Source organism: Athene noctua, chromosome 1 (genome assembly GCF_965140245.1).
Source record: "Athene noctua chromosome 1, bAthNoc1.hap1.1, whole genome shotgun sequence".
Lineage (NCBI taxonomy): Eukaryota > Metazoa > Chordata > Aves > Strigiformes > Strigidae > Athene > Athene noctua.
The window spans coordinates 31,524,189-31,544,844 of NC_134037.1; the positions used below are offsets into that span (position 1 = coordinate 31,524,189).

A 20,656-nucleotide genomic window follows, 5' to 3' on the forward strand; every position below is an offset into this window, starting at 1 on the left:
TTTTCAAGTAATGTAATAAAACAAATAAATGCAAAGTTGGCGCTTGTTTGCTGACTTCAGCTTTCAATTAGATGAGTAAGACATAAGACATCATAATCACTTTATCAAGCAATGTATAATTCCATGGATCAATATTAAGGACATTATCCTAAGTCAGTAAATCAATAGTTAATTTTGTGCATTTCAATGTCTTTGGCTCGAATGGACTTATTAGATCATAAAGGAGTGCAGCCCATCATGACTAAATTTTCCATCTATGTACTGCTTTATCCACTAGCTCTGTAGTACAAGGCGAAGGAGAGAGGGATTTCACTACATCTTAAAAAACTTTTATTAAAGGACTATGAAGACACTTCATTTTTTTAACTAAATGTATGTGGAAGATGAAATATATTAGGGATGACAAGTCAAATCTTCAGGGGAACACAGTGAGTTGTAGTGGCAAGTAGTACCTTGCAGAAGTACTGCTGCCGTTGCTGGTTTCTTAAGTGAACTCCAGCTGCTGTATAGCTCTTTTCTGGGATGTGTAATTGATAATCTGAAACAGATTTGTCAAACAGCACATTCACAGTTTAAGCACATGGATTCTCTCAGTGAAGTCAATGCATATGTTTAAGTCAAATGAAAATAAACTTGAATTTATGTGACCTAGGAAGTTGAGAGCTTATTGCTTGTTATATACTGTATGTCATTCATGGTATGTGGTCTGAACTTAGTTAAACTGAGGTACTGTTTCAGACCAATTTCAGTGGCAGAGCTTGTTTGCTTTATTGAGACCTTTGAGAATTTCCACTCCCACAGAAATCTGGAAATTTTTCATTGATGCAGGCCTATCTAGTCTTTATTCCCATTTCAGATGTCAGGCCATCTGCTATCATCAGCTAGGAGGAAGAGCCTCCTTGTCCTCATTTCAGTTGGGATAGAGTTAATTTTTTTTCCTAGTAGCTGGTATAGCATTATGTTTTGAATTTAGGGTGAGAACAATCTTGACAACACACTGATGTTTTAGTTGTTGCTAAGCAGTGCTTACACCAAGTCAAGAACTTTTCAGCTTCTCATACTGCTCTGCCAGCAGAGGCTGGGGGGAACAAGAAACTGGGAGTGGACATAACCAGGGTCAAAGGTATGTTCCATACCATATGATGTCGTGCTCAGCATATAAACTAGAGGGAAAGCTGGCCAGGGGAGCTGCTGCTTGGGAACAGGCTGGGCATCAGTTGGTTGGTGCTGAGCAATTGTTTTTAATATGCATCACTTGTTGTTCTTGGGTTTTATTTATTGTTTTATTTTTATTTTCATCATCATTATATTAATACTATTATTGTTGTTGTTGTTATTATTATATTTCATTTATTAAATTGTGCTTATCTCAACCAATGAGTTTTCTTACTTCTGCTTTTCCAGTAATCTCCCCCATCCCACTCTGGGGGGTGAGTGAGTGGCTGTGTGGTGCTTAGTTGCCAACTGGGGTTGAACCACAGCAGTCCTGAAGCTCAGTTATTTCATCATACCTTGAGCATCTCTCGATGTTCTAAAATAAATTATAAGTATTGGAGATTTTTTTCTTCTCCCTATTTAGCAGAAAGTACAGCAGATTCTGTTTCAAATTGAAATTAAACGTGGATGACAAATTTAGGAAATTATCTTAGGTTAGCCCAAAGACCTGACTAATTTTTTTCTAGGTAATATAAACTGTTAATAGTTAACTACTACTTTGTATCTTAGTTCTCAGTTCCAGAGTTACTTTCAATTAATCCTCCTTTCACAATTTATGTAATAAACTAACCTACTTGTGGCTTATTCTCTTGAAATATAATTCATGGAATAGACCTCCTGTCTGTCAACTCTGACTATTTCTTAAAAAAAAAAAAAAAAATCAAAAAATTAATAGTGCTCTCTCTCCATCCTTCACATAAACCTTCCATACAACCCAATATGTAAGTTCCTAAAGACCTCAATTACTGAATTTCACCTTGTTATGAATCCTTTTTTTCAGCCACTTCAAAATCAGAAACCAAACAAGTAATTATTGCTTCTTTGGGTGCAAACTGACAGTATCTTCTTTCATTCTATTGGAGTGCTCATTTCTGTAACATTACACTTTATTGAAAGGGAAATAATTGTGTTTTAAATCAAGTAGTGATAGAGAGTTAACCATAAGGAGGATATGGGATTGCAATAAAACCACTATTATAGAACTATAACTTTGCTTACAGTTTATATTTTTTAATTTACTATGTGGTAAGTACACAGAAATAATAGTTTCCAGAAAAAAAGCTCTGAAGAAACATCTATTATAATTTGCTGTATGGGTATCAATATACACTAAAGTGACAGGATTTGCATTATATTTTGACATACAGAAGAGTACAAGCAAAAACTGAGGTCATAGCTACTGTGAAGCTACTATTATTTATTTTTTTTATAATTAAAATACCCCAAAATAATGTTTTATGTTATATAGATTATATGCTCCATCTGATCTTATAAAAATGATTAGGCACAACATCTCAGCTTTATACAGTACTTTGAATTAATTACACTGGGTAAACCCTGCCTTACCATATACACAGCCAGAGGCTAATATTCAATTTTTTTTTTTTCTTCATTTACTGTTTACTAGCTTTTTTGTAAAATATTTTACTGTTAATATTTTTCAGTTTTATTGTATTTTTATTCATTACTTATACAGTGAATGCAGAAAGCTTCACCCCTTTTCCTCAATTACCAAGGACTGCACTTCTTTCTTTTAAAGTGACAACACTACAGCATTTCACCTGTTCTCATACTTCTCTAGTTCTATTATTTTGATCTATCAGTTTGACTAAAGAATTGAACTATGTCTACATGCATGTAAATCTGAGATTTCCCAGTTTTACATAGGACTGGCCAAATGTTTCTTACTACAGTGAAAATAAAATAACCTAGAACTTAATCAGGAATGTTTCATAATTAACAAAAAACCAAAAAATATTATTTATGAAGGGCAACTACTATCAGACCAACCTTCCCAGCATCCAACTCCTTTAATAATATCTTAATTTTTTTATAGTCAGGCTACAAAATGAGATGACAATTCTCATTAAGCTGACCGCTGATTGAGAATATACAGGATAGGCATCTGTGCTAATAGTACTAGAAGTATTACCAGCTTTTCATTTTTGCTGGCCTAGGCGACCTAATGAAGGAAGTGTCTACTCTAATTAGTTCCTCTCAGTCATATCTCATATTAGTTGCAATAGGTAAAATTACGCCTTCTTCCATGACATTTCTATAGAAAAGCACTTTATAATTTGTCACATATTGTTTAAGATAGGCAGAAGTTGATAGGTTGGTGAGATGAGTTCTCTATTTTCAAAAATCACCTGTTAATTCTGTATGTCTGGTTGTCGTTACTTAACACTCTATTTTCTTAACATCACTTATGGCTAATGTAATGCCCAACCATCTCACTGTATGAACAAATTTAGGAACTGAATAACCAATAGATTTCCGAAATTTTATCTGAGCAACTCAGATGTAGTGTTTTCAAGTTATAACCATTTGCCCTTATATTTTGGCATGCAGTTTTGGAGGAAACCACTCTTAGAAACTTGAGAGTACAATTGCTGTGTTCCTGCTTCTCTCTACAGTTAGTTAAGCAGAACACTTTGTTGTTTTATCCTTCCTGCTGCTGTTGACTATTGGGAATACTTCTTGAGTGGGAATTCTATGGTATTGAGAATCTTTATCATAGAGAAGTCTTAAAATTCTGAATATGCCACTCAGAAAGAAAAACCCTTATAGTGTAATAGTATTTGTTAGAGTCATTTAGAAGCTTTGGTTGTATCAGAGTGAAGGGGACCACATGCCTGGTAAGACTGGCCAATATAAACACCTTACATAAATATAAATACAGACAGATTTTACAAACTAGACCTTTTAAAACATCAGGAGCTGCATCAAAAACCTAGCTTTTGCAATTTCCTCCTGTCAAATTTAACCAATCTCTTTTTGTAGAATGCTGTTCTGTAGTAGGTTTTGCTGTTAATTTTCTTCATAGCAGCCCGTATGGTGCTACATTTTGGTTTTGTGACCAAAACAGTGTTGAGAGGAGACCAACTTTCTAGCCCTTGCTGAACAGTGCTTACACAGCATCAAGGCCTTTTCTTTTCCCCCCTCTGCCTCCTCAATGAGTAGGCTGGGGGTGCACAAGAAGCTAGGAGGGGATGCAGCCAGGACAGCTGACCCAAACTGACCGAAGAGATAGAGCATGCAATGTAATGTCATGCTCAGTAATAAGAATAGAGGAGAGGCGGGATTTGGGAAGGTGGCCATTGCTTGAAAGCTGACTGGGCATTGGTATACACATGGAAGGTGGTGAATGATTGCCTTTGCATCACTCCCTTTCTTTCCCCTTCCCTTTCCTCCTTCCTTTCCTTTTTCCCCTCCCCTTTCCCCTCCCCTTTCCCCATTCACTCCCCCATCCCATGGAGAAGATAGAGTGAGTGAGCAACTGTGTGGTGCTTAGCTGTCAGCTGGAGTCAACCCATCACATGTGTGTAATTTTTTTGTGCCTATTTTTGCTGATGCATTGTTAAGATAACATGGTTGTCTAGTTTCAAGGCTGTATTTTATAACACATTACCAACACCAAAGAGGAATAATACATATTGCAGGTGTCATTCTGGCAATGCTAACTGTCTCACTTTGACCTAGAAAAATGCATCAAAGGTATTTGAGCTGTTGGACTGCAGAATGGAACTTTTATTAGCATGGGGGTAGTCAATTAATTATTTCTGAGACACCAGAGAGTCTAATATGACTGACAGTGGTTTGTGCTGGTATACAGTAGCTCTTGGGTGACTGGAATTCTCAGGTGCAGTAGAAAATTAGAGCTTCCTAAAGCTGACATAGTTGTGTCACTCAGCTGTGTACTTCACCTATCCTGATCTCATCCAATGGTCCAATTTCTTAATGTCACCTACTGGGTAGAGAGTTGAGGTAAAGGCCTTGAAGTATAAGTTGCATTTAGAGTGTATATTGAAATTCCTTCTTACATTAAGATCTTTGGTCCTTGACTTGTGTAATAAGGCTACTGTAATATAACTTTGGAAGAAAATTGTATGTGATGGAGAAAATATGAAACTCCTGAGATCTCCATCTGTTTTTAAGTCTTCCTTGATTACATCTCAATTGCTCCCTATCCTCCAGTTTATTACCTTTTAGTGGAGGAGGAGGAGACCCTTTAAATATTAAATGTTAAAAATTCATTCTCTAGGGGATTGTTATCTCAGTATCTGTTCTTTTACAGTTGCTCTGGCTAAAGAAGAGGGAATGGGTCTTCTTCCATTTCTATGAATATATGTTAAATCATTAATCCTCTTTGTATCCATCACTGAGGAATCTTGGTGTACAAAATCACATCATTTGATGTGAAAGAAATTCAGTACTCTTTGATACTGAATACAAGGACATTGTATATGGAATAATATGGTCACATATAAACTGAATAATGCAATCACTTAGTGAGCAAGTCTATGTCCCTTTCTGGATTCAACCTAAAAGAACCATCTCCATGAAAGTTATTTCAGAAGCTTATATCAGAAATTTTAGTTTAAGTAAATATACTGTAGAGAATAATAAAGTATAAATATTGAATAGAATATATTATTATTACTATATCAAAATAAAACTACTAGCAATTGTATATGTCTTAAAAATATATTGATAATTTTTCAATATAGCAGAGCTCATTCTCTATTCATTTTCCATTTTTGAGCACAAAATTATGTAACTATCAAAAATGCCAAAGAAAAGCCTTCTAATTTTAAAAGTACTGAAGATTTTATCTGTGCTTTTTCTAATATAAAAATGAACATTTTAGTATGAACACTTACTGTTATGTTGAAAACATAGGTGAACTATGTTGAGAAAGCCATTGAGGTCTGAAAAAGATCAAATCCAAGGTCTAAAATTACACTTTTCCCTTCAGTTTCTACAGTGTTTATTTTCTGTAGTTAGTAACTGAAGCGACATAGGTTAGGTTTTTCTTAATGCCAAGCTTTCTCTGAAACAGTCTGCACAGATCTCTCTGATTTGCTGTGTCACAGTCCATTTTAAACAAAATGGCATAGGTCTGCGACAAAGAAGATGAGAAATGTATAGGTACCACAGGACAAAAATGGTCACAAATTAATCAAGAAAACAATAATCTGAAAGGCATATTAATTAAAATCTAAAACAGTTTTAAAAATTGAAGTGAACTACCATTCTTTGTCAGGTTTAATTTTGCCCAAATTAAAAAGTCCCCCTGGATCAGTATTACAACTCATTCAGTGAAGCTTAGCAGACGTTCTTGGTGTAACGATATGTTTATTTTATAAAGAACACATCATTTTGTCTTTTATTGATATCTTATTTTTTGGGAAGGAAGTTATTTAAACTTTTGCATATACAGCTCCATTTTATCAGTTTTAGTTAATGCATCAGCTGCAGTTAAGAATAATACCTGGAATGTCTACATATACAACACAACCTCATGGAGAATAGGACAGTACATGCCTTGTGAACATAATTTTTTTTTCTGGCATACTCTCTAACCTGATTTTAAGATTGCAGTATGGGTTTTCAGTATGCAAAGTTGAAATATTAATTGTAATCAACTGGTAAAAAAAACATGCAGACAAGAACAAAAGTGCCACAGGGTCTGTGGTCTCCATATCAAGCATTTAATTTTGTTCAAGGTATTTAGTAGTTCTTGAAGCATATTTATAAAAATAAAAATTATAAAAAAATAAAATATATATATATATACACAATGCATGAAGTGTTCTAACTGTGAAAAGAAGAAAACATTCTGGAAATCAGAGTAGAGGATTTGAGAAAATTCCCTTGAAGCATGTAACTTCTGTTCAAGCTTAAGAAATAGTGATAGCTGTGGGTTACCATGAATATTTGTCAGAAAGAAGTGCATTTTTTTTTTTCTGTATGTACTAAAAAAAGAAAAAAAAAAAAAAAGGAAAAAAAGAAAAACAAACAAGACCCCAGAAACCCACACACCCCTCACACATGCTTCTGGGATGGGATTCAGCTTGAAATGCAGACATCTAAACATGGGTGTCTGCTTCAGCACTAATGCAGCCTAGCTATACAGTCAGTGGTACCTACAGAGTTGTTCAGTTCACCGAAAGTGAACATCTACAAGATGGGCAGCTGAATCACTCTCCGAGTTGTGCTGACTGCATCAGCAATGATTCTAGCATTTTTGGTGGATGCTTAGCTCATACCATATATAGATATCCACATTTAGGAACCTTAATCTAAATTCTATACCTTGCTTCAGCATTTTATTAGTTTAATATTCTCACAAACATGCTGAGACAAACTAGAAGGAAAAAAAAAGCTGACCTTTCTTCCATTTTTGTTTATCCACCCCCAATTTCTGTGATAGTCTGAATGTCTCTCAAGGACAATATTCATACTGTATAGTCTTAGTGTACTTACTGAGTAGATTGAAAACAAATTAGTTCTTGACAGATTCCTGGAGGGAATGACACAGAACATGGGCCACCTCTGGTGCCAAATTATATACAATGTGAATGCCTTTCTTCTCCTTTCCTCCCATGAAGGAATCAGTCCATAGAATGCATTTATTTCTGAGAAGGAAATTATTTTTAACATTTTTCCTATTTCGGGAACTAATATAGCCGAAGGATTTTGAGAATAAATGTGGGAGTACTTAAAGTAAAGCTATTCTGAGGGGTAATGTACTTTGTAAGCCCCTTTGAAGCCAGTGTCATTGGTGTAAATGAGTATTCCTGTCACTTATAATAAAGCCATAAACATAGCTAGTTGAAAATATTTCGCTCTTTTGAATTCCCCAAATAACCATGTTGACTCAACAGTTGCTATTAAATGATAAAAACATTCCTCCTTCACATTTCCTATATCATTACAAATAAATTAAAAAACCAACAAAAAAAACCAGTGACTGGAAAGCATGATTATAAAACTCTTGACAGGAGTATGGATTAAGTGGAAGTTTAAAACTCACAATAATATCGCTTTAGATTTCAGGAAGAAAACTTAGCAATCATTTAAATAAAAAAATATTCTCTACTAACCAGATGTAGATCAACACATGTAGAATTGTGTTCACAAGCATTGATTATGCAGTCATCAATGTCCTGGTCACATTTTAGTCCTGCATATCCTGGGTTGCACAAACAATAGAAGCCATCGACAACTGTAACAGAGATAGTATTTTAGTACCAAGACTGATTTAGAAGAAAGACTGAATGTAGTAAAATTAAGTAAGTTGCAGTTATGCCTACCGTCCGGAGAAGATTTGGACTGGCTTTACCTAAAATGTGTGGACATGTTAAAAGATTGAAACAACTGAAATGCAGTATCTCAAAACACCTGTTTAATATGAAAACAGATCCACGTACTACATTTTACTTAAAAAATTAAAATATTTTGACATAAGAATTATAAATCAATGACCCATTACTAGCTTCTGAAAAAGTGATGGCATCTACTGTACACAAAGTGCATAAGATTTTACCTTTGATATTGTGCCTAAATGAGGTGAGGCAGTTAAACATTGTTTGGTTTTCTGGCTTTTTTTCAGCAAGGAATGCCTCATATTATACCACTAAAGAGAAACTTGCTTGAGTTGAATTTGGCAGCTCATTCTATGATGTATTTTCATGCTTCATTTTAATCTTAATAAGCTAATGATAAGAATCCTCTCCCTTTTTCTTCATTAATGATCTGAATGGGGAGCAATCTAGAGTGCTATATCCATGTAAGTAGGTCATGAGAGCAGTAACTGCACTTTATGCAGGCTTGTATTTATTATAACCCCAAAGAAGTCCCTGGATTCTTCATTATTGCTGAGATTTAACATGGAATCTATTCTGCCATTGTGTCTGTACATGTAGCTGCTACTGTATTCATTAAATGCTTTAAGTCCTTCAGAGCAGGAGCATTATTCATCTGCTAAGAGCTTCCTAGCTTCCTCAGGATTCCATCTTTCTGCAGCCAGTGCACACAGTGCAGAGGGGAACTGAGATGTCCACATGATACAAATCAAGTCCAGAGACACCACAAAGACAAGCTGTCCCCAAAAGATCTCACCCTTTGTGAGCATGAAGAACTTCACTGCAGCTCATCTAAATTCCAGTTCAAACCTTATCACTGAGTCAACATAGAGTACAAGGAAAACTTCTGTAAACCTGTTAGCAAATAGTCTTTAACAGATAAAAGATGAAGGCATTCACCTTATTCCCCTATATGGAAAGACAGTATTTGTAAAGCTTATTGAAACTGATTTGGTTTTTTATTAGTCCCTCTGGGAAAGGGTTAATAGTTACAGGGCTATATAACAATTGCAAGGGCAGTTGCACAAATGACAGAACTTAATTCCTCTTAGTAATGTTAGCATGTATAATCATAGAATCATAGAATCATGTAGGTTGGAAAAGACCTTTAAGATCATCAGATCCAACAGTTAACATAGTACTGCCAAGTTCACCACTAAACCATGTCCCTAAGCATCTAAACGGCTTTTAAATACCTCCAGGAATGGTGACTCAACCCCTTCCCTGGGCAGCCTCCTCCAAAGCTTGACAATGCTTGAAGAAGAAATTTTTCTTAATATCCAATCTAAACCTCCCCTGGTGCAACTTGACACATCATTTCCTGATGTCCTATCACTTGTTACCTGAGAAAAGAGAGCAAGACCCACCTCACTACAACCATTCAGGTAGCTGTAGAGAGTGATAAGGTCTCCCCCCAGCCTCCTTTTCTGCAGACTGAACAACCCCAGATCCCTCAGCCACTCTTCATAAGACTTGTGCTCCAGACCCTTCACCAGCATCGTTGCCCTTCTCTGGACATTCTCCAGCACCTCAATGCCTTTCTTGTAGTGAGGGGCCCAATACTGTGTTCAGTATTCGAGGTGCGGCCTTGCCAGTACAGGAGGATGGTCACTCTCCTACTCCTGTTGGCCACACTATTTCTGATACAAGCCAGGATGCTATTGGCCTTCTTGGCCTCCTGGGCACATTGCAAGCTCATATTCAGGGGCTGTAGACCAACAAGCCCAGTTCCTTTTCCACCGTGCAGTCTTCCTGCCACTCTTTCCCAAGCCTCTACCGTTGCACGGGGTTGTTGTAACCCAAGTGCAGGACCTGGCACTGAGCCTTGTTGAACCTCAACAGTTGGCCTCGGCCCATCGCTCCAGCCTGTCCAGATTTCTCTGTAGAGCTTTTCTACCCTCAAGCAGATCAATACTCCCCACCTACTTGGTGTCATCTGCAAACTTACTGAGGGTGCACTCGATCCCCTCATCCAGATCACTGATAAAGATATTAAACAGAACTGCCCCCAAAACTGAGACCTGGAGAACACCACTTGTGACTGTCCACTAGCGGGATTTAACTCAATTCACCACCACTCTTTGGGTCAGACGTCCAGCCAGTTTTTTACCCAGCAAAGAGTACACTTATCCAAGCCATGAGCAGCTGGTTTCTCCAAGAGAATGTTGTGGGAAACAGTGTCAAAGGCTTTACTAAAGTCCAGGTAAACAACATCCACAGCCTCATCGACTAGGTGGGTTACCTTGTCATAGAAGGAGATCAGGTTAGTCAAGCAGGACCTGCCTTTCATAAACCCATGATGACTAGGACCAATCACCTGGTTGTCCTGTACATGCCATGTAATGGCACTCAGGATGATCTGCTCCATAACCTTCCCCAGCAGAGAGGTCAGACTGTCAGGTGCGTGTTTCCCAGGATCCTCCTTCTGGCCCTTCTTGTTGACTGGTGTCATATTTGCTGACTTCCAGTCAACTGGGACCTCCCTGGTTAGCCAGGACTGCTGTTAAATGATTGAAAGTGTCTTCATGAGCACTTCTGTCAGCTCTCACAGTACCCATGGGTGTATCCCATCTGCCCTATAGACCTGTGTGTGTGTGAGTAGTGTAGCAGGTCATTAACCATTTCCCCTTGGATTATGGGGGCTTCATTTGGTTGCCCATCTCTGCCTTCCAACTCAGTGGGCTGGGTACCCAGAGAACAACTGGTCTTACTATTAAAGACTGAGGCAAAAAAGGCATTAAGTACCTTAGCCTTTTTCACTATGTTTCTCCCTGCATCCAACAAAGGATTGAAATTCTCCTTAGCCCTCCTTTGGTTGCTAATGTATTTAGAGAAACATTTTTTACTGTCTTTAACGGCAGTAGCCAGATTAAGTTCCAGTTGGAACTTTGGCGCTTCAAATTTTCTCCCTGTGTAACCTCATGCGATTCTTGTATCCTCCTGAGTTACCTGCCTCTTCCAAAGATCACAAACTCTCCTTTTTTTCCTGAGCTCCAGCCAAAGTTCTCTGTTCAGCCAGAGCGGACTTTCCTGACGGTTTCTCTTATGCCATGTAGGGACAGCCTGCTCCTGCACCTTTAAGATTTTCTTGAAGAATGTCCAACCTTCCTGGACTCCTTTGCCCTTCAGGACTGCTCCCTAAGGACTTTGTCAACCAGTCAAGGCTTTCCAAGGGACTCTGTCAACCAGTCTACTAAAGAGGCCAAAGTCTAATAGAAGGTGATATAAAAATAATTTGGCCTAAACAAGCCAAAGTCTAATAAGGGGCAATATCCAAATGTTACAGTTTAGGAGATTCAGATGGGACTGGGGGGTAGGGGGGAACACTAGAAGAATAGTGCATCAGTGGAATAGGCTGACCTTAAGGGTTTGCAGAATTTCTGTCCATCCTTAGAGGCTTTCAAAACTCAGCTAGAAAAAGCCCTGATTGACCTCTTCTAGCACTGTTGATAGTTTAGCTTCATGCAGGTTTGACTACATGACCTCCAGATGTCATTCTGCTTTCCAGCCAGCATTATAAAATTCTCTGAAAATTACCACTTTTTTTTACCAAGCATATGAAGTGTCTGATAAGTGGTAATAGCCCCACAAAACCTTCCAGTAAGTACTCCGTACATAACGGATGCTATTAAACTTGGCCTGCCAATCCAGATGGAATATAGTAGAGTAATTCATCATAAAGTTGCTTTTAAAACCTATAAGTATATCTATCAGTGAAGGTGTAAGTTACATAGTTACATGACAGAAGGTGCTTAACAGTAAACAGACACTCCATTTTGCATCAGTTTGGTATATAATACAGCTTTTGGACCAGTTAGAATTATGGAATACATTGCCTAACTGCTCCATAAGCTCCTTTTCAGCACCTAAATAGTGTCTCATTAAATGCACAATGTAAGATGTGTTTGGCTAATTTAGGTATCAAAGGACACGGCACAAATCTCATTAAAATTTCTCATTAGCTGCAATTCTGACCCCCTGACACACAAACCCTAGTGCCAGGAGTTGAGGCATTTTGGCAAAAAAAAATCTTTCTGGTACTGGCTGTGGAGCTTCAGACTAGTTAAATTTCAGTAAATTACCCACTGTTCTCCCCAGAGCAGCTCAGTAGCTACAGACGTTTCAACAGGAAGACTACTCTACATTAAAGGGAGTAACCAGACTGAACTCACTGTCATAGCAGTATCCGTGGAGGCAAGGGTTAGAACTGCACTCATTGACATTGATCTCACAACGTGGACCTGCAAAGCCCTTCACACACTGGCACTGAAATCCAAGGGGAAAAACGTCCAAATTCATTTCTTCTATGCACACAGCTCCATTCTCACAGGGATTGCTGGCCTCACAAGGCCTAAACTCACAGTTCAAACCTGAAAAGGAAAAACGGCAAAACTGTCAGTGTTTAACTAATGAACATATCCCTGCAGCTGCTCCCTATTATGAGCTGTATTTTCTTTATAGCTCTGGTTAAAAGTGAGTTGGAGGGTCTCAGAGGTACATATACATATATTACCATGCAGAAACTTATTTGCTTTGTAAAATTACAAACAAAAAAGGAAAATTTTATCTGTTTTGTTTATACAATGGCATAGCATTTTAAAATCATACCTATCTCAATATATTTGATAGTTTCTCTGTCTAAACTTGTCCTCTAAAATGGCTCAAAAAGTGTATTTAAAATAATGATTTTGTTCTGAAGCTTCCTGTTATTTCTTCCAGATATCCTGTTGTAGTTACTATATGAGCTATTTATACATTAACCCATAATACTGAACATGAATGAAATACAAGTAATTTTGTATAATTCTTCTACTTGCAATTCGTGATTACACACAAATCATTTTACTTAAATTATGTAGGTATTTAATAATGAGTGACTGCCTCCATCGTTTATACAAATTCCATACAATAGAAAATCTCATATAATCACTTTCTACTCCTTTGTAACAAACACTCTAGGATATAACAGATGATGTATATTTATCTGGGCTATTCAAGGAACTGTGTGATGGTAATCTTGGGTCACAGATGCTCTCATCTAAATCTTTAATTTGCAATAAATAGATCAAAAAAGATTAAAAGGCCCATTAAACTGACTCTTGGTTAGAACATAAGCAAGACAGATTCATGTTTTCCAATAATGAAACTTGAAATGATGAGGGCTGAGAGAACAGACATCAAATGTTTTTGGGTTCGTAAAGCTGTCTCCCTTTTCCTTCAGTGTTGCTGAAGGCAAGTCTGTTCTTTCAGGCTTAAATTCAGATAGAGTTCCGTGGCTGTGGGTCTGCAAAAAAACTATGCACAAGCCCCTCTGAGTTCCTTTGAAGCCCATCTGCCTTTCTGTGACTGCTGGGCTGTGTCTATGATATACTTTCTGGAGGACCTGCCCAGGGTTTGCTGTACTCCAGGACCCCTGCCCACTTCCCCAAGTGCCATTGCCCCATCTCTGGTTGCCCAGCCATTCCTTCCTGGAGCAGCTTCTCCCTGCCCCAGTAAATTTCCTCTTAGACAGGCTTTAACCTTAACCTAGTGATGGGCAATGTGACACTACAACATAAAGCACCTGGGTAGCCATGTGGAAAAACAAATCAACAAAAACAACAGTTATGTTGTGGTGTGTTGACCTTGGCTGACTGCCAGATGCCCATCCAGTCACTCTCTCACTCCCCCTCAAGAGGGTGGGTGGAGAAAATAAAATATAAAACCTTATGAGTCTAGATAAATATAGGGATATCACTTAGCAAGCAGTATCACAGGCAAAACAGACTCAACTTGAAGAAAACTGATTGAATTCATTGCCAGTTAGAAACAGAATAGGATGGTAAGAAATAAACACAAAATTAAAACCAGCTGCTTCTATCCGCCTCTTCTTCCCAGGCTCAACTTCACTCCTTTACTCCAGACTTCTCTACCTTCTCCCCACCCCTGTGCAGCACAGGGCAGTGGGGAAGAGGGGCTGTGGTCAGTCCATAACAGCTTCCCTCTGCCCCTCTTCCCTCCTCATAGATTTCCCCTGATCGATTGCAGATCCTCCATGGGTCAAAGTTTCTGCCAAGAGCCTGCTCCATCACCGTCTTCTCCAGAGGCTAAAGGGGAATTTCTACACTGATGCCTGGAGTGCCTCCTCCCCCTCCTCCTTCTCTCACCTCGGTGCTCGCAGAGATGTTTCTCACTTTTTTCCCCAGTCACAGAATCAGATTCATCTAGGTTGGAAAAGACCTTAAAGATCATCTAGTCCAACCATTAACCTAACGCTGACCGTTCTGAACTACACCATAACCCTCAGTGCTATGTCAACCCTACTCTTAAACACCTCCAGGGATGGGGACTCCACCACCGCCCTGGGCAGCCTATTCCAATGCCCAACAACCCGTTCTGTAAAGAAATGCTTCCCGATATCTAGTCTAAACCTTCCCTGGTGCAACTTGAGGCCTTTACGTCTTCTCCTGTTGCTTACTATTTGGTTAAAGAGACTCATCCCCAGCTCTCTTCAACCTCCTTTCAGGGAGCTGTAGAGGGCGATGAGGTCTCCCCTCAGCCTCCTCTTCTCCAGACTAAACACCCCCAGTTCCCTCAGCTGCTCCTCGTACGACCTGTGCTCCAGACCCTGCACCAGCTTCGTTGCCCTTCTCTGGACACGCTCGAGTCATTCAATGTCCTTTTTGGAGTGAGGGGCCCAAAACTGAACACAGGAATCGAGGTGCGGCCTCAGCAGTGCCGAGTACAGGGGTAAGATCCCTTCCCTGTCTCTGCTGGCCACGCTATTGCTGACACAAGCCAGGATGCCATTGGCCTTCTTGGCCCCCTGGGCACACTGCTGGCTCCTGCTCAGCCGGCTGTCAATCAAGACCCCCAGGTCCCTCTCTGACTGGCAGCTCTCCAGCCACTCCTCCCCAAGCCTGTAGCGCTGCTGGGGGTTGTTGTGGCCCAAGGGCAGCCCCCGGCATTTGGCCTCATTGAAACTCCTCCAGCTGGCCTCAGCCCATGGCTCCAGCCTGTCCAGGTCTCTCTGCAGAGCCTCCCTGCCCTCGAGCAGATCAACACTCCCACCCAACTGGGTGTCATCTGCAAACTGACTGAGGGTGCACTCGATCCCCTCGTCTAGATCATCAATAAAGATGTTAAACAGGAGTGGCCCCAACACCGAGCCCTGGGGGACACCACTTGTGACCGGCCACCAGCTGGATTTAACTCCGTTCACCACAACTCTCTGGGCCCGGCCATCCAGACTTTTTTTTACCCAGCAAAGCGTGTGCCCATCCAAGCCATGAGCAGCCAGTTTCACCAGGAGAACATTGAGGGAAACGGTGTCAAAGGCCTTACTAAAGTCAAGGTAGACAACATCCACAGCCTTTCCCTCATCCAATAAGCAAGTGTCTCTGTCATAGAAGATCAAGTGTGTCAAGCAGAAACTGTCTTTCATAAATTCATGTTGACTGGGCCTGAGCATCTGGTTGTCCCACATGTATTGTATGATGGCTCTCACAATGAGCTGCTCCATCAGCTTCCCAGGCACTGAGGTCAAGCTGACAGGCCTGTAATTCCCTGGATCATCCTTCTGACCCTTCTTCTATATGGGTGTCAAAGTGGTCAATTTACAATCTGTTGAGACTGCTCAGCCCAGGTCAGCTGGGCTGCTGGTAAATGATGGAAAGCGGCTTGGCGAGCACCCCAGCCAGCTCCTTCAGCACCCTCGGGTGTATCCCATCCGGTCCCATACACTTGTGTGTCTCTGTGTGATGCAGCAGGTCACTGACTGTCTCCTCCTAAATTGCAGGGGGGGTCATTCCCCCAGTCTCTGTCTTCTGGCTGAGGAGGCTGGATTCCCTCAATACAACTAGTCTTGTTATTAAAGACTGAGACAAAGGCGGCATTAAGCACCTCAGCCTTTTCCTTATCACTCGTTACCATGTTTCCTCCTGTGTCCAGCAGGGGATGGAGACTCTCCCTGGTCTTTCTTTTGCTGTTGACATACTTAAAGAAACATTTCTTGGTATCCTTGACTGCTGAAGCCAGATTAATTTCTAGCTGGGCTTTAGACCTCCTGATTTCTGCCCTCCATAGCCTCACAGTGTTTTTGTAATCATTGTGAGTCACTAGCCCCTTCTTCCAAAGGCTGTAAAGTCTCCTTTTCTCCCCGAGTTGCAGCCAAAGCTCCCTGTTCAGCCAGGGTGGCCTTCTCTGCAGCTGTCTTCTCTTACAGCACCTGGGGACAGCCTGCTCCTGTGCCATTAACACTTCCTTCTTAATGAGTGCCCAGCCTTCCTGGACCCCTATACCCTTCAGGACCATCTCCCAAGGGACTCCATCAATCAGTTGCCTAAGCAAGTAAAAGTCAGCACTTTGGAAGTCCAGGATGTCAGTTCTGCTTCCCCCTCTCCTGACCTCTCTAAGAATAGAGAACTCTATTATTGCATGTTTGCTGTGCTCTAGTCGGCCTCCAACTGCCACATCATCCACCAGTCCTTCTCTGTTCACAAAGAGGAGATCCAGCAGGGCACCTTCTCTGGTTGGTTCACTCACTAGCTCTTTCAGAAAGTTGTCTCCCACTCATTCCAGGAATCTTCAGGACTGGTCCTGCTCTGCTGTGTTTTATTTCCAGCAGATTTTTGGGAAGTTAAAGTCTCCCACAAGAACAAGGGCAAGCAAGTGTGAGATTTCTCCTAAGTGCCTATAGAATATTCCATCCACCTCTCTGTCGTGGGTGGGTGGCCTATAGTAGACTCCTACTACAACATCTGCCCTTTGGCCTTCCCCCTGATTCTAACGCAAAGACACTCCACCCTGTCTTCACTACACTTGTACTCAAAGCAATCATAACAGTCCCTAACATACAGTGACATCCCACTCCTTCCTTCTCTATCCCTCCTAAAGATCTTGTAGCCATCAATTGGCACACTCCAGTCATGGATTCCCACCATGTTTCTGTGATAGCCACTACATCATAATTTTCCTGTTGCATCATGGCTTCAAGCTCCTCCTGTTTGCTACCCATGCTGTGTGCATTCGTATAGATGCACTTCAGATGGGCTGGTGTCCCCAGCACCTTTTTGCATTTAGAGATCCTAAGTCCAGCCTGAACTTTCACATGTGTTGCCACAGTTACTGATCCATCAATATCCCTTGCATCTTTATTGTGCTGCATGTCTCCAACCCTTGCCTCCATTGAGATGGCAGAGTGAGGGTTGTCGCTGGCAAAACAGCCCACAAACTCTGGTAATCTACCCCAGGGTTTATGTCTGGGAGTTCCAGTTTTGTCCCCTTCCCCCTGCAAATCTAGTTTAAAGCTCTCTCATTGAGCCCAGCTAACTCCTGCCCCAAGATCCTTTTCTCCCTCTGGGACAGGTGTATCCCATCTGATATCAAAAGGTCTTGCATTCTGCATAGTAACCCGTGATTGAAAAATCCAAAGCCCTGCTGGTAGCTCCAGTCTCAGAGCCACGAGTTCATCTGTTAAGTTCTTCTGTCCTCAGAGCCTGTGCAGCGTTCTGCCCCTCCTTACACATGTTTCCCCGAGGCCTCCCCTGTGCCACGGCACCTGCACCCGGGACATGAGGTAAGCCATGTTTGTGAGATGGGTAATAGTACCGAGAATTTTAAATTTCCTTTCAGGCTCAAAATTTCAGACAATGATTCCTGATGAAGAAACAAGTGGTGTTACAGGTAAGCTAACATATATAGCAGTTTTAATCTTGTAACCCAGTTGCTAACTAACAGAACTGGCAATTCATACAGGATTTTTGGATATAATTTGGGGGAAACGGAATCAGTTAAGTGGTTAGCTTATTCTGAATGAATGTATTGAATATTTTACTATGGTTTCAGAAGAACAAGACTTTAATTACAACATAGTAGTTGAGATTAAGCTACAGTGCTTCTTAGTGACATCCTGTGACTTGTTTGAAAGCTTAAAATTCCTTAAATTTGTAGGACATGGTGAAAGGATGAAAAACACTCATTGGATAACTTTAATATTAAGGTGTCCATAAGACTGAATGTTATTTAACTTTAACTTAGGAAATGTACTCTTATATTTACTTGAGATATGTTGTCAGTAAAATGATTTAGTTTGCTATAAAAGAGGATGGCTGGGAGCACAGTTGTTATACACTTAGTACTGTCTGCAGTCAGCTGAACCCATGTATCTCATCCTACATTTATATTATAGTACCGTCATTATAGACAAAATTTTGTTATCCTGTTCCACATTAGCTGCCTTCCTTCGCTTTATTGTTAATCACATAGTAGCACACTGGCTATGAACAGGCTTTCTTGATAATAATGAAACATGCACTGTCCAAAATGTCAGCTGGATTTTAGGTGAGAGGATTCCTTACTGTAAGACACAGGCATCTAAGAGCCAAATTCTTAAGGCTTCTAATAGCAAAAGCAACAAGCAGGAACAGAACTGAGGTAAAAAAACCCAACAATCTTTTGACCCCAGTAGTGATGCTGACAGAAGAAAACAACAGCACAAGTTGTTCCCTGTCTTTATGTTGCCAGTGGTCTCTTCAGTGCAGGATAATCCTGCCATAGGCAGCAAACACTCTCAGTTCTGGTAATCATGAAATTGGATTTCAAAAGCAGCCATATGGCACATTGAGATTTTGCCCTTAAGTTTTCATCTTTATATCACAACAGTTTGACATGGGTGACAACCCTGCTGGTTCCTGAAGTGGAGTTCACACCCACACTAATAAGCTTAACACATGGCTCACAATTGCAAGTGGAACTGTCAGATGATCCAGTAATACAGTACTTGTTTTTCTTCTGTGTTGATGGACGAACGTTTAAACAGATTTGCTCATTCTCTGACATGTCAAGGGCAGATATTTCTGGTATATAAAGCAAAAGTCATCCCACAGTGCTTCAGTTTTCTCATACTGTAGAATTCTTCTTCATCATTAGATACTGGATACATTTTGGATCAGACCATGACAGAGTTTTGGTGATCAAGTGGAAAATAAAGAGACAATAAGAAACAGTGGGGACATATATCCTGAAGGCCACGGGTTTATATTATTTACAGATATTTCTCTGGTATAAGTAGGACTGTACACAGTTCTGTCAAAGGAATGCTAATGAAATTTAAGTTTTTAATCTCAATATTTTGTGACAAAGCTTCATGAGTTGACTATATATTTCAGAAAAACATTTTTTAAAAAAACCTCACAATATACTCCCAGACCTCTGGCTTCTGTGTAGGATTTTTATTTCAGACATTTTGCTCTGCTGATTCAATAACATATCAGGTTTCTTTTGCCTTTTCTCTGTATACTATGTGTAGAAAATTGTATCATTGACCAAAGAGTAACTGAACAACACTTGTCTGGTCTTGGTCCCTCCAAAAACAGCTGAAAGGGATTCTTACTATGTCAAACACAATTTCTGAGAAGATATTCTGAAATATTTGAAATGTAAAAGGTTCAGTGTGAACAGACTCAGAAAGGAAGGTATAGGGGTAACCTGCACTTTCAGATTCTTCCGTTGCTTTCATAAATTTTAACACATATTGATATATTTATCATCTCAAATCCATAAGTGATGACAAGGTTTTGGGGATTTTTTTTATGTACACTTGGATAGATGTCTTTCACTGTGTGCTCTGAGAAAATGAGCCTGAATCTGCCTTCTCTATTAGCTTATTTTAAATAAGTGTCAGGCTGCTATTAGGTCCCTCTGAAACTGTTCTCCAGGCTGAACAAGCTCAGCTCCTCCACTGGTCAAAAAACAGCATGAAAAAGTCATTGAGTGTCCCAGACTTTTCCATGTCCTTTGTCAATTCAGCAATATGGTCTAATTTTCTCCATATTTCTTTGTTACTGGTAGACCTATAGAAATTTTTCTTGTTGCCCTAAGTTGCCTTGATAGTTTTAGGTCCAGTTGCCCTGTAGCTTTCCTAATTCTGTTCCTGTGTGTCTGGGTGCCTCCTGGATAGGTAGCTCAACATTACATCTACCTTATGTGCACTTCCTTTTCTCTTTAAGCTCAGCCAGGAGTTCTCCATTTGCCCATTTTTCTGCCACATCTGCTTGAGTTCCTACACGCTGGAAAGAACTGTGCTTTAAAGAAAGTGTCCTTCAAGATAAATCAATGGGCCCAAGATAAATCAGTTTTCCCTTCAGTGAAGTCTCCAATGGGAGCTCACAAAGCAAATCCCTGAGCAAACTGAAGCCAGATCACTGTCCAGAATCATTATTATGCTACTTGAATTTCTCATTTCTTTCAGGACCATAAACTCTATCATCTCACTGCCATCGTTGCCAAAGCTGGTTTTGACCTTTACATGA

At 40.0% G+C, this 20,656-nt stretch overlaps 1 protein-coding gene across 1 annotated transcript in view; it reads right to left on the reverse strand.

Annotated features, from left to right (window-relative positions):
• Window positions 1-20,656, reverse strand: part of EYS (eyes shut homolog) — a 1,054,063-nt gene that overhangs the window by 610,893 nt on the left and 422,514 nt on the right. Inside the window, exons 19-20 of the mRNA XM_074895818.1 lie at window positions 12,539-12,736; window positions 8,106-8,227 (exon numbers count right to left, since the gene is read on the reverse strand). Of these exons, the coding sequence (XP_074751919.1) occupies window positions 8,106-8,227; window positions 12,539-12,736 (320 nt within the window). The remainder of the gene's footprint in view (window positions 1-8,105; window positions 8,228-12,538; window positions 12,737-20,656) is intronic.